This window comes from Berkeleyomyces rouxiae, assembly GCF_048999995.1.
Source record: "Berkeleyomyces rouxiae strain 22BRR77 chromosome Unknown BrBRR77_ptg000001l, whole genome shotgun sequence".
Lineage (NCBI taxonomy): Eukaryota > Fungi > Ascomycota > Sordariomycetes > Microascales > Ceratocystidaceae > Berkeleyomyces > Berkeleyomyces rouxiae.
Window position 1 is genome coordinate 5,306,563 of NW_027396491.1, and position 12,694 is coordinate 5,319,256.

General features: G+C 46.0%; 2 protein-coding genes across 2 annotated transcripts; one reads left to right on the forward strand and one right to left on the reverse strand.

Moving 5' to 3' along the window:
• Positions 1–436: 436 nt before the first annotated feature.
• On the forward strand, positions 437–679 carry BROUX77_001488 (uncharacterized protein; the record flags this gene model as incomplete). Its single annotated transcript, XM_073745922.1, has 1 exon — positions 437–679. One exon carries the CDS (start codon positions 437–439, stop codon positions 677–679), a length of 243 nt encoding a protein of 80 aa, XP_073609723.1.
• Positions 680–6,611: 5,932 nt separating this feature from the next.
• BROUX77_001489 (uncharacterized protein) lies at positions 6,612–9,004 on the reverse strand (the record flags this gene model as incomplete). The annotated part of the gene is made up of 3 exons (XM_073745924.1): positions 6,612–7,968; positions 8,103–8,335; positions 8,399–9,004. 3 exons carry the CDS (start codon positions 9,002–9,004, stop codon positions 6,612–6,614), a joined length of 2,196 nt encoding a protein of 731 aa, XP_073609724.1.
• Between the last annotated feature and the right edge of the window lie 3,690 nt (positions 9,005–12,694).

Here is a 12,694-nt window from a genome sequence, read left to right on the forward strand (position 1 = left end):
CCCCTTTACTTCCACTCAAACAAACGACCACCCTCAACATCAACGCACCTCAATCCACAATCCCTGAAACCCTATCTCAAGTTATGAAAGAACAGGCCACCAACCTCGGCTAACCTCCGACGGCTTTCAAGGACGAGTCTGACACTCCCAACTCATCGTCTCTTGATCCCACCACCGCCGCGGTTCCCAGGAACTCTGGACATCACAACTCCAAAAATGGTGTCTGTCTCATCTCCAATGCACTCCCTCCTCCATTTATAGCCGTTGGATTATCTGGCTGATACCAGCCGGCTCCCACCATACTCGACTCTCTTCTCGAACGGGCTTCCTCAAAGCCCCGGAGTCCAAAACTACCGCTTCTCCCTGCTCCGGTGTAGAACCACCCGAAACGGTTGATAACGGTCTAAAGCTAGTCAACAACACATGGCGGCTAGCCATGTTCCACTCCATTGGCCCACAGTGGGGCCCAAAACTTTCACCTTCCCAGATCGTCGAGCTGGTCGCCTCCAAGATCAAAACCAGCCAAGCAGGTGTCCAACAGAAGGCCTTCGATGAACTTTGCCACATCTACTACCAACCCATCAACCATAGGATCGAAGGGAGCGCTGGTGTTGCCAATCAGCCCACCCCGACTATATTACACGCGCAAACCACTTCGGCGCTCTCGCTGAACTCCTGATCCCCATATACGATCAGAATCTCGCCTCTCGCACACAACATGCTAGGCTGTTCTTTGACGCTGAAGAGGGTGCTTTAGTTAGATGCATTCATCTATACGACAGATGCAACTACCCTCTGTCAAAAGAAATCATCGTATCCTTCGCCAACGGTATCCTGAAATCGCGGTGTTCTCCAGCCAGCCAAGACCCTTTGTCGTCGGTAAGAACTGGGGCAATCGATTTCTCGCTCGCAAAGAGTAGAGTTTTACGGCAAAAGGCTCTTGTCGGAATATCACTCCATGGTTGCAAGACAGATTTACAGGGTTGAGGTCACGTGAGCATCTTCCAGTGCCAACCCTGGTGCTACCCCACTTTGCGCCTGTATATAGCTATCACGATGGATGGAATGAGGCTGGAGAAGGGGAAGAATAGGAAAACCACGACTGAACCAATTGACTCCCTGACCATTATCTTACACCTAGTACCGTACGACGTATCTTCCGTATTTTGCCACGCAAGTAAGACAGGAGCCAACCCACAGCTCTTGATGCGAGAAGAAAAAAGGGTGAACGCGTTTATTTTATCAATGAGTGGTTCCTTGACCTTCAAGAAATCATTTTGAAATATGGTATCGTTGACGCAGACATCTAGAATGTCGACGAGACGGGGTTTCGGTTGGGCATGGCGAACAATCAAATGGTGGTCGCCAAGCAGCCGAAACTTACCAAACGAACAACTTTTGAAAACCATGAAACTACTACCGCCATCGAAAGTGCTTCTACCGCCGGAGAAACCTGCCCTCTCTACGCCATCTTCAAAGGTGCAGAACATCTCGCCAACTGGTAAAACGTCTCGGGCCTGCATCCCTCTACGCGGATTTCTGTTTCTGGCTCCGGCTATAACAATGACAGAATCCAAATAGACTGGATCAACTTTTTCCAAATCCACACAGAAATACCAAGTTGGTGACTATCGCCTTTTGCTCCTCGATGGCTTTGGGTCCCATCATACCAAAGATTTTGTCGACAAGTGTGAAGAATATCGTAAGTTTTACTCCTTATTTTTATATAACTATATGATCATATAAAAGACTAACAATTCAGAAATTGTTCCATTCGTCTTTCCCTCCCAATTGGCACACCTTCTTTAACCGCTTGACGTCAGCGTTTTCCACCATTGAAGCATGAATATTCAAAGCTTCTCCTCGCCACACACCGCGACAGCTTCACCGATAGGGTGAAAGCGATATTTCTTTTAAACGTCACACAAGCGAGAAAGAAAGCACTTCGGACTGAAGTGGTCAAATCTGCCTTCAAAAACGCAGGTATTGTTCCCCTAGATCCCATGGTCGTTCTGTCGAAGCTCCCTGCAAGATCTCCATCTTCAGAAAGACCAAGCGCGCCGCCTTCGCAAGATGCGCACGACAGCCTCCATTCACCCTTCTCTACACCCCAGACATATCGTCAATTCACGCTATTGTTCGACAAAATGAGGGATGAGGTGAAAGAGATGGCGATAGCCCCGTCTTTCTTCGAAATATTTGCTCATGTTGAAAAAGGGACAATCAATACAGCCCTTGTTGTGGTGTAACCCTAGCCCAACCGCCACACACACGCTACACCAGGCTCCGCCTCCTGTTCCCTCTACAAATACCAGTAGATAGCACAACTCACTTCAGTATTTATGAATAAAACCCTTAGTTCGATTCACAGCCCTATACGCCAAACGGGTTGAGCATGATCTCAAGAAGAAAGAAGCGACCAAAACGCGATGTAAACATGGCCATTTAGTTTATACTTACCACCTTAAATCAGCGGGTGGATTGGGTGTTGAAGATGCGCATAACATGGTTAACAATATCGAGCTGGGTGAAGCAGAGCGCGCGGCAAAGGCGCGTGAGAGGGCGTTGAAGAAAGCGGAGAGAGTGGCAAGTAGGTAGGCCAAGTTGCGACAAGGCAGGCTCGTTAGCAAACTAGAGAGCAAGCGCAAGGGACACAGGAAGAATGGTATGCCTAGGGATGTTTGTTGTTGATAGATTGTTAAAAACAGGAATCTTATCAACGACGCACAACCCTTCTTCCCCACACCCGCTTTAAGCGCTACATCCACCAGCGACCTGACGAATGGGCAAGCCCTTGACAGCGAAGTCACACTATTCTGGCGCGATAGCCAAGAACCCTCAAACAATCAGTTTAAAGCAGAGCAGAGTGACCGAAAGGTCCCTTCTGAATCAGGAGAAGAAGTGAGGACGATGATCCGGGAGGAAAGCTATCCCAGGACCATGGAAATTACGGGGAATTGATAACCATAGAGACTGACCTTTCCAAAGTGTGGCGGCAGAGCCAAAACCTTGGAAGAGACGTGATGTTAGTTACGGTATTTCATAATATAGACTGTGACGTCCCTTGCGAAAGCTAAACAACTGCAACTTGCCACGATCACCATTGGAGGCAGAGTGTGTCCAGAAGATCTACATAGGTCTAGGAATTCCAAAGAGGAACAGACAACCAGAGACCAGGAAGGCCAGGAAGCAGCATTGGAGAGATGAGAAGTGGGGGACAGATTGAGGTCTCAATGGCTTGGATGAAGACCTAGCCTCGACCGTGGAGGGTGAAAGAAAAGATGTAGAGTAGAGAATCTAGAGGTATAAATTACTGACTGTTTGCATCTCTTAGATGGATTTAATCACCATCTTTAGTACGTAATATCGGCATTTCATCTAGGGTCGAATGATCTCACATAACAGAACCTGTGATGATGCCCTTGCTCACATTTTAACGAAATGCAATTTGAAAGTCTGAATGTTGATCAAATCACTTAAGCCCACAAGCCCAACCACAATATCTACCTCTGTGCCATTCGAACCAAGTTTATTGAAAGCTTTTTTTGTTCGTTCTCTATTCTGTATCACATCGCGTGCTAGTCACGCATGTTGACCCAACGATGTGTGGTCGCGTGGCTAGAGCTATATCCATGACAGCCTACGACACAGCCACAAGCTAACTTTCGATTATTCCTGCAAGTGCACTGTTGGTTAGTATGGGGTTCGTATTCGCTGAAGCTGTTCTGAGCTGCGAAACAAAATGCTAGAGAGCCTCCTCAGAACCCAAATTTCAAAGCATAACCACTCCCAAATCCCCCGACCACGTCCACAACCCATCGCACAAATGCCTAGACTATCCATTAGACAGTCCAACGTTTCACTCCGTCCTCGCTTCACACTCCGTTATGCCGACCTGTCTACCAGAAGACCACCCCAACTTTGCAAAGCAGCCCCAACCCCCATTTCCACTCTCCATAGGCCATACCCACTAGTAGCCCAAGACAAAATCCAAACGCTCCCAAGAGACGTGCATGAGAAGCAGTAATTGAGGACGCCAAGTAGCCATGGACCTATGTTCTAGCGTGTATGATATCACCTCCGGACAGGTAAAAAAGACGAGGACCAAAGCGAGCCGCGCAGGCCGAAGGGCACAGGGTAGACAGGAAGAGCATAGCAGCCTGGAATAGAAAAAAAAGTGAAACGGCTTGGCTCCCTCGCCCGTAGACGAAGCGACACGCCGCCCATATGACGATGTGCATACTGCGCGTCTAGGGACCAAGCTCAGAATGTGCGGTGTGAGCGGCAAATGAAAAAGCATAAGTGCTTTCGTAGCCAGGATAGAAACTACCAAACTGGCAGTGGGAGGTGTCTCAGACGGCTCTTCCTATTGTATGTAAAGGGGTTTAAGGTCTCATCACCGAGGTCTCCCGTCGCATTTTTCGTTTCGAGATGCTGAACCAGCACAAAAGAGATGAAAGGATGGACGAAAATATGAAGGCTTACCTTGAAAATGTACTAGAGCCACAGAGAATGTAGCACCAGCATCCAAGTGCTGGTGAGAGTATCTGCGACTCTAGCTTTGATTTGGCGAGAAAGAGGAAAGGAAAAAGAATTTCCAGCAATGGGCATTTTATTTGTAGGAAAGACTTTTTGACCTTGTTATCTTTAGGCTCTGGTTGGTGCGATAAGAAAGACTCCACATTGCCATAGGGCCTCTCGTAGACCACTTTTATTGAAGCGTGTGTGACATCAATAGGCCAAATACACCTACGACCAACTGGTTAGTTACTACAGTTAGTTGCCATAAGTTCGTCCCCACTTTGAAAAACTTAGCGAAATTCTTAACACCGTGGTAATCATCACTTCAACTTGAGCCACGACAGCTTTTCAACAAAATAACTTCAGAATGCCTTTTTTGTGACGTTACATGCTCCAATCACTAGGGAAGCCAGAATTATATTTCTGGAAGCAAAAAAAGCGATGGTTGCGCTTTCACAGGAAGAAACATCGACAATGTCATTTGCGAAGAAGGCTCAGATAAACCACAAGACTTCACCTGTATACTTCAAACCGCCAACAAAACTTCCACGCCAAAGGCCAAGCTCCAATGGGGATATCCACAGAAGCGCAATTCATTCAACAGTCGATCTATCATGTTACCTTTCAATAATGAACGCCTAATCGCGTAGGAAACCCTGCGGAAAACCTAGACCGTTCCGACCCCCGAGAAACCGACCAACTTGATGTTTCTTTATATTACACGGGCAAATGGAAATATTTTTCAAATCAAAGACATGCTACTGATAGAAAAGTGATCAGGATTCATGGACATCAAGCTTGCATCAAATATATCAGCATATTGATTGAGTTATAGCGTCTCAGAGTTCAGGCAAGTTTCGTGATTCTAGTTGATTATCACTATCAAATACCACGAACCTCTTCCAGGCTTCATAACCTTTTTCGTCGAAACACTGGGAGAATTCTGAAGAGATGGATTTATGCGGAAGGCTTTATTCTCCAAAGTGCCGTGAATAATTCAAATGGTAGAGTTGAACTCCGTCGTTGCATCGAGAAAATATAGATAGAGATTTTACAGCCTCTGATTTTGAGGGGAATCACCTCATTAGAGAAAAGATCGTAAATCTGCCCTGAGCCTTGTGTTAGTATATCACATCTTGCAGAGTAGAAGTGGAGCTTGAATTTCGTATAAAGAACATACGAATTGAATTTCATATGATTGAGAAAATTCTACACAAGGATGCATCATCATCCAACCCCATGGTGGTTTGGTCACTAGTGGGGACAAACTTGTGGCAACTTACTGTACTAACACCAAGACGAACATTTTCGCAGAACGGTCAGAATTCTACTTTCAGAGTGATCACAAAAGTGCCTGACAAAGTTTCTTGTAAATGAACATGTGAGTCTAAAAAGCCTACGTCGAAATACATGTAACTGTGTGCTTTATAACACGACTTTCTGTTTCAAGCAACTATGTGACGCGTTACAAGTTCAGAACCATGCCAACGCCCTGTTAAATTGCATGACGTTGAAGACGATGCTTCGTACTACACAGTATAAGAATATACTTATGTGCTGCATACATGGTTCACCGTGCGGATTCCTTATGGCTGGAAAAAAAGAAACATCAAAGATACGCATGGCGGAAAAAGAAAGGTAGAGTATTTTGTCCTCGAAAAGTGAAATCTGTTACGGATGTACATAGTTAAATGCAGTTACTTGTTATGTGAAGTTTTGGTATTTGATTGAGATGAAAGTCAAATGTAAAAGGAAAAAATAACAAAGATAAGAAAAAGAGTAACAGGACCAGTGGCTGGCATTTCTTGTCAACATTTCTTCAATCAGTCACAGAAATTGACAAAAACAAACCGTGGACTGTGGTACAAGAGTGAGGCCTAGAATCAAACGCAAACAAAACAGGTAAGGATCCGCAAACAGCGATGGGAAAATAAAAGCAGTGCAATATGAAAGCAAGGATCATCAGGAGGCAGGGTCATGAAGTCGTAATGGAAGATGCTGGGGGATGTGAAATATGCGAAACCAAGGATGCGGGATGAGTGGAGATTTCGCCGCCGTGATTTAACAAGTCAAAAGGAACTGAGGCTCATTTACTGAGGGCCATCGTAGGTACCAGTGGTCCAGTCCATGTGAGCAGTACCGAAAAGCATCTGGGAGGTGTGAGGTGAGTCTGAGTATCCAGGCATCGATAGGTCATCAAAAAGCGAGGCAGGAACCATGTCTTTGTTCCGCGCAGGAGCAGCGCCTGGGAAAAGGGGAAAGTCAAGACCGCCACCAATGGGAAGCCCGCTCAACTCATCAAAGTTGCTAGCATCAATAGAGTCAGGGGTGTATAGCATGGCCTCTGCCTCATTCATAGGCGAGACGAGATCGAGATTGGCTTGCTGCATCTTGTTACCGAAAAGACCATTGAAGGGTAACTGCATCTGTTGGGGAAGTTGCGACTGCCCCAGAATAGAAGCGTAGTCGATAGGGTCGGGGGTGAACTGCATTGCAGCGGCATAGATATCATCGGTGAGCGCAAAGTCAGCAGTATCGGCCGCCATGTCACCCGGGGACTGCAGACTTGTAGGAGTGGCACCCAACTCGGGAAGATTGGTGGATGCAGGAATATCAAGACCCAGATCAAGGACACTCTCATCCATACCGTCCATGGCATGCACATACTGAGGGTTGTATGATGCAAGGAATTCATTGGGGATGTAGGTCGGAAATTCCAGACTGTTCTCCAACGCAAACTGGGGCATCGACTCCGTTCGAGGGGTTGCAATTCCCGCACTCTCGACGCTAGAGGGAGTCAAAATATTCGGCATATTGGGTGTTTGTTGCAATGAGCCCGGCGTGTTCACCATCTCCGGTGTAGCCATGTTTTCTGGGGACTCATTTTCCTTCTTGCCGTTTGACTTGGTGCGCACATATTTCCAACCATGCGTCTTTTCCATGTGCTGTTTGCAATTCGACTCCCGCTTGGATGAATAAGGACAGGGAGAATACTGGCACTTGAACAGAGCAGGCGCGGATGAATGACGGTCATTGATGTGGCGATCACGCTCCTTCTCAGTCGGCCAGCCATAGGTGTGATACTTGCAATCAACTTCGGGACACTTCCAACGACGAAGGTGAGTTTTGGAGTGTTTGGTCAGGTCACAAGGACGTTTGAACTCTTTGTTGCAGCCCGGGTGAAGGCATCTCTTAGGAGCCAGTTCTTCGGGGCTAGGATTCTTCTTTCTGCGGGCCATAGAGCGCATGATTTCCTCGTCGTCTGCCAGCTGCTCACTCAGGCTGCGCTTCATTCGAGTTGGGGGTTGAAGATCGACTGGCCCATTGATATCCTCCAGGACCTCGCCGGTCTCGACTGAAATAGTCATTCCGTCCTTAGTGACACGAACCAGCTGAGCGGGACGGCCGTTTTGAGACAGTCCACCATAGAGTTTGATTTCATCGCCACTATAACGAGATTCAGGTGTCAGCAGGTGAACTTGTAGTAGCGCCAGCTCAGTTGTAGATGATGGGTCATGAAAGTCTTCCTAGAACACATTTCTCTTGAATCAGAGGGTGAAAAAGGTATTAAAAACACTTACGGATGAGCGAGAGAAGAATGATTTTTACCGGCAGCCATTTGGGCTTTCGAAACAGCTAAATGGGCGGCGTACTGGCGGATTTGATCTGTGAGATCGGAGAAATAGGCGTTGGTGTAAAGACGATCACCTTGACGTGTAAGCTCACGCTCTGGGATCAAGTCGATCGTTTTCTTGATGCAGGCTACAGAGGACAGACAGAAGTCAAGGTAGGACTTTGCAGTTGCGGCTTTTTCCTGAAAACATAAACGGCGGTGAGTAGCCATCCAAACATCAGATTTGGTCGCAAGTGAACTTACAGGTGCCATGAAGATAAGAGTCTTTTCAAGATCTCTCAGGCAGGAGATTCTATGGCTAGAGATTCGTCTAGGCACATCCAGAATGATAGATCGAAAGTCCTTTAGGGAAGGCTTCGATATTAACGGTTTCAGAATATATTGCATCATGCGAACTTCAGCCTTGTGGCTGAGGCGCGATACTTCCGTAGTGTTAGGGCGCTTGCTGTCCGCATCCGTCGTTTTATCTTCTACTTCAGATTCATCTGAGAAACAGGCGATGGCACTATCGGCAGAAGATGACCGGCGGCGGTGGCGAGAATCAGCCGGACTTTTCCGGGTCAGTCTTGTAGTCCCCAGACGGTCGACGTTCTCACACTCTGGGTTAACATTTGGTTTTTCAAAAAGCTGCACAGTATTGTCGGCCCCTTTATTTTTGGGCTTCAAGGTAGGGAGCTCCAGGGTGAGGTTGGCAAGAGAATCAATCAGCGAGCTGGATACGTAGTCTTCGGGACTGGAGCGAGATGCGCGAGCAAGAGTGGGCGGGTAGAATCCGACAGTTCCAGATCTGCGTTTTCCCTGATTCTCCAGGCCCGAACGGTGGGAATCGGAATTCAAAGAAGTCGACATTGTTGGTGGGTGAATAAACTGCTGATTCTGCCAGTCGAAGGCAGTTTTAGTTTGATTGTACTGAACAGCAATAGGCGGATGTGCAAGCAGACAAGAAAAGATGTAGGACGTGGTGGAAGAGGTTCCAAGTATTAAGCAATAAAGAAGGTGAGATCGTACCTAATATCGAAATATGTACGCTAGATCAAGAAGCCAAAGCAAAACATAACATAAGGCCAGGGTCAAACCTCGATGACAAATAGACAGTCCAGAAATCGAGTGTGATTTATAATCTCAACTGGCTGGCAATAGGAGATAGCAGCACTTCTGATCACAGAGTCAAGGTTGATATGGCAGATGGGTGCGATTGTGGGGGTAAATGAATTGAAATGGTGGTCGATCAGGTCAACCAGACCACAGGTATGGAGAACAGCGCACGCTGGCGATAATATCAAGTCGACGGCGAATGTCGAGAGGGAAAATGGAGTCGGACAGCGTCTCACGATACGCAAAGTAGACAGGTTTTGTTGTTGAAGAAACAAAAGATGATGAACAGAAGAATGAGAAGGAGAAGAAGAAGCAAACGGCAAAATAAAACAGTCCAGTCACTAAACAGCAATACACGGAATGTAGCAATGGCTGACAGAAAAAGGGAAGTAACCACAGTAGCATCAGTCAAGGCACTTTTCTCGATTGCACACGAACAGGAGGCCAGTGGGCCACATTTGACCATTTGACTGGACCAGCAAGAGACTGCTGCCTAGCATGGGCTCCACTCGAGAAACTTCTTGATTGGCCAAGCCAGGAAAATATCCTGGGACAATCGTACCTTGTACTTGAATCCCTGCCTGTTAAGGAACCGGCAAAAAGGTAAAAGGGGGCTTAGAGGTACCGGTACGTCAAAGCATCTGCAAGTGACCTACAACAACGCCGTTATTGGGCGTCAATGGTAGGATTATGAAGAGTCGCATGTCTTCAAGTACTTGTACCTATACTTTAACAAGCACAAGTACTGGCGCCATACCATTACTGCATGAGGCCAAGGCCCTAGCCCATCGTCTTGCACGCGTTTGCTAGGTGTTAAGGTTTATGCCCGAGAACGTGCATTCACACTACCATCAAGGCGGGTTAGCCCAAAAGTACAAAGGTACAAGTAACTAGTCCACTCGAGCTAACTAAAGGGTCAATTACACCTCGAAGCCAAGTTGGCAGGTAACTCCAGACCATAAGCGGTGGGTTGCAACCCCTGTATACAAACCTAGCCTTTAGGAGTAAACGCCTATAATTCACGTACATGTCCACTGTATGCGAGTAAAGTGCCCCCTCTCAGCTTTCATCTCTGAAAACACAGCCCCACTAGCAGAATCATCCGAGCCCGACGGTGGCTTGGGCATGAGATTTGACATGATATGAACGAAACCTGCACTGGCTTAGCATTAAGAACTTTGAAGCTATGGGTTGTTTCGAGAATCTTTTAGTTATTAGTGCTTGAGCGGTAATGTTTCGTCAGTGTTGAGAGATCTGTGGTTTTCCCAAGAGAACTGCCTACAGGCAGGAGGTTGAACCGAGTCCACGATTCATGTAGCTCTATACACCTCTAGCTAGTTACTTATATAAGTGGTTAAGTGGGATTGCTTACATACAACTTCCCCTTCGTTGTGGCTGAGTTCTGCTACAAATCCGACTGTCTGTGATCTCATTCAACTTCGCTCCATGAAGCTATTTATAGCTCCACCCCTCTTGAAACTTCCCCTCCCTTTGCCCATTGTATGTAGCCTGTTTCCAGCCGCCTAAGATCTATCTTGAAAGCCCGTCAACGACTCGTGTCGTGGACTCCCTAATGCGACGACGCCACTAACTGATAGGGATGAAAAGCTCGCTAGATGCAGTGTGGTAGAAAATTCAAGTCTCCCCTTGCCCTGGACCTGGGGCGAAATGACTTGACCAATACCACCAGTATCTACCTACATGCTTGTAGCTAGTTACTAGTTAGTTAACTAGTAGTTATTCACTACTACTTGTAACTATCTATCTCCAGTACACTTGCACACATGTCCTAACAACTTAAACACGCACACACACCAAGGTACGAACGAGTACCTGTTCAAAGCATATCTACCTATTACATATATACATACTCATCTACCTACATAGTTACAGTGTAGCATAACTATATGTAACTACCTACATAACTACATGAAGTTCTCCTTCATCACCCAATCACTTCCGGGTGAGAGACGACAAGAAGAAAAAGCATCCTAGCCGATGTTGCAACCAGAAATCTGCAAGTACTAAGTGCACACATATGTGCATATGTTTGTCCTACTAGTGCAAGCACAGGCACATACACACAGTTCCATGCAAATCTTAGCACAATATACCGAAGGCAACCAGTCGTACAAGCCATAGCAAAAGCCGATAGGTCTGAACGTCAATCATCTACAACCACACTCTGGGGTTGTTCTAAACCGTGATTTATGCTTGTTTACATACTGTCGGTACAGGTACACATAACCAAGTTGTTCAAGCTCTGTATCAGTCGGTCCAAAGCGATGAAAGAAAAAGTAAGTCAACAACTTACTCCGTTTCTCACTATGGATCTTTTGTTCTTTCTAGCTCCCACAACGCCATTCTTGGCTAACAAGTCTGGGGATTCCCAAACAGGCTTCACTGTTTTCTTCTCCCGTTTTCCTAACGAGGAAACGTTTGGAGAGATCTAGGCCCCTCCCAGAGAATCAACCTACTTTGCCATGACTAGTGACAAGAATACAAGCACTGAGTGCATGCACCAGCAACTATGTACAACTACTACTTGTGCTCATGTAACTAGTTATGTAGTTAGATACTTGCGGTTATAGTTGCAAGCCTGCTCATATGGTACCAACTCTTTCAGCGAGTACTTGATGGTTTGCGTCCATCGAAAAGTATCTTTACGAGCAAATATCTACGCATAATTGCTTGGTCTCTTACTCTCCGTGTTCGTCAATTGTCTCGCATGGGCTTGTTACATAGTTATGCTCGCAAAGCAATGTAGTCAATGGGTCACCTATGTGAAACATGGTATAGCTCGGCGATAAGATCATAGCATGGAGTTTAGAACATAGTGTGAACTTCAACTTGGTCATTGCTAGTTAATAGTTATATGGATCTCAACAAAAGTTGGAAGAGTACCTGAGACTCATGAAAAATGGAAATATAAATGGAAAAGAAGGTAATACTGATAGTTCTACAAGGCATGAGATTTCAATCGCGACTACTACTGCTACTTGGATATATGTATGTATACATGGAGCTACAAATATCACAGTAATGTGATAGTTAGTGACAACTACCCTTTTGTCTTCTTCATATTGTTAAATATGTCAATATCTGTTCTGACAATAAAGATTGTAAGACCCTATATCAGGTTGATCTTCTCGAGCTTGGGTGGGTATAATATAGGGCTCAACTAGGGTTATCACATAGTATCAATGACTAATGTACGAACAGGCACACGTGACTATGAAAGTTCAAACTTTGTAGTTATCGCTTTGTTCGAGATATCAAAGAAAAAGGGCGGGCGCGCCTGGAAGCCACTGACACTGAATGTATAGGAATGGTAAAGACCCAAGACCTACGTAAACCACAACGACATGTATTCAAATATAATGGTTTTGGATATTGTATACCACTGAGGATTTCCATTATCACTTGTGTAACATCAGTAGAAAG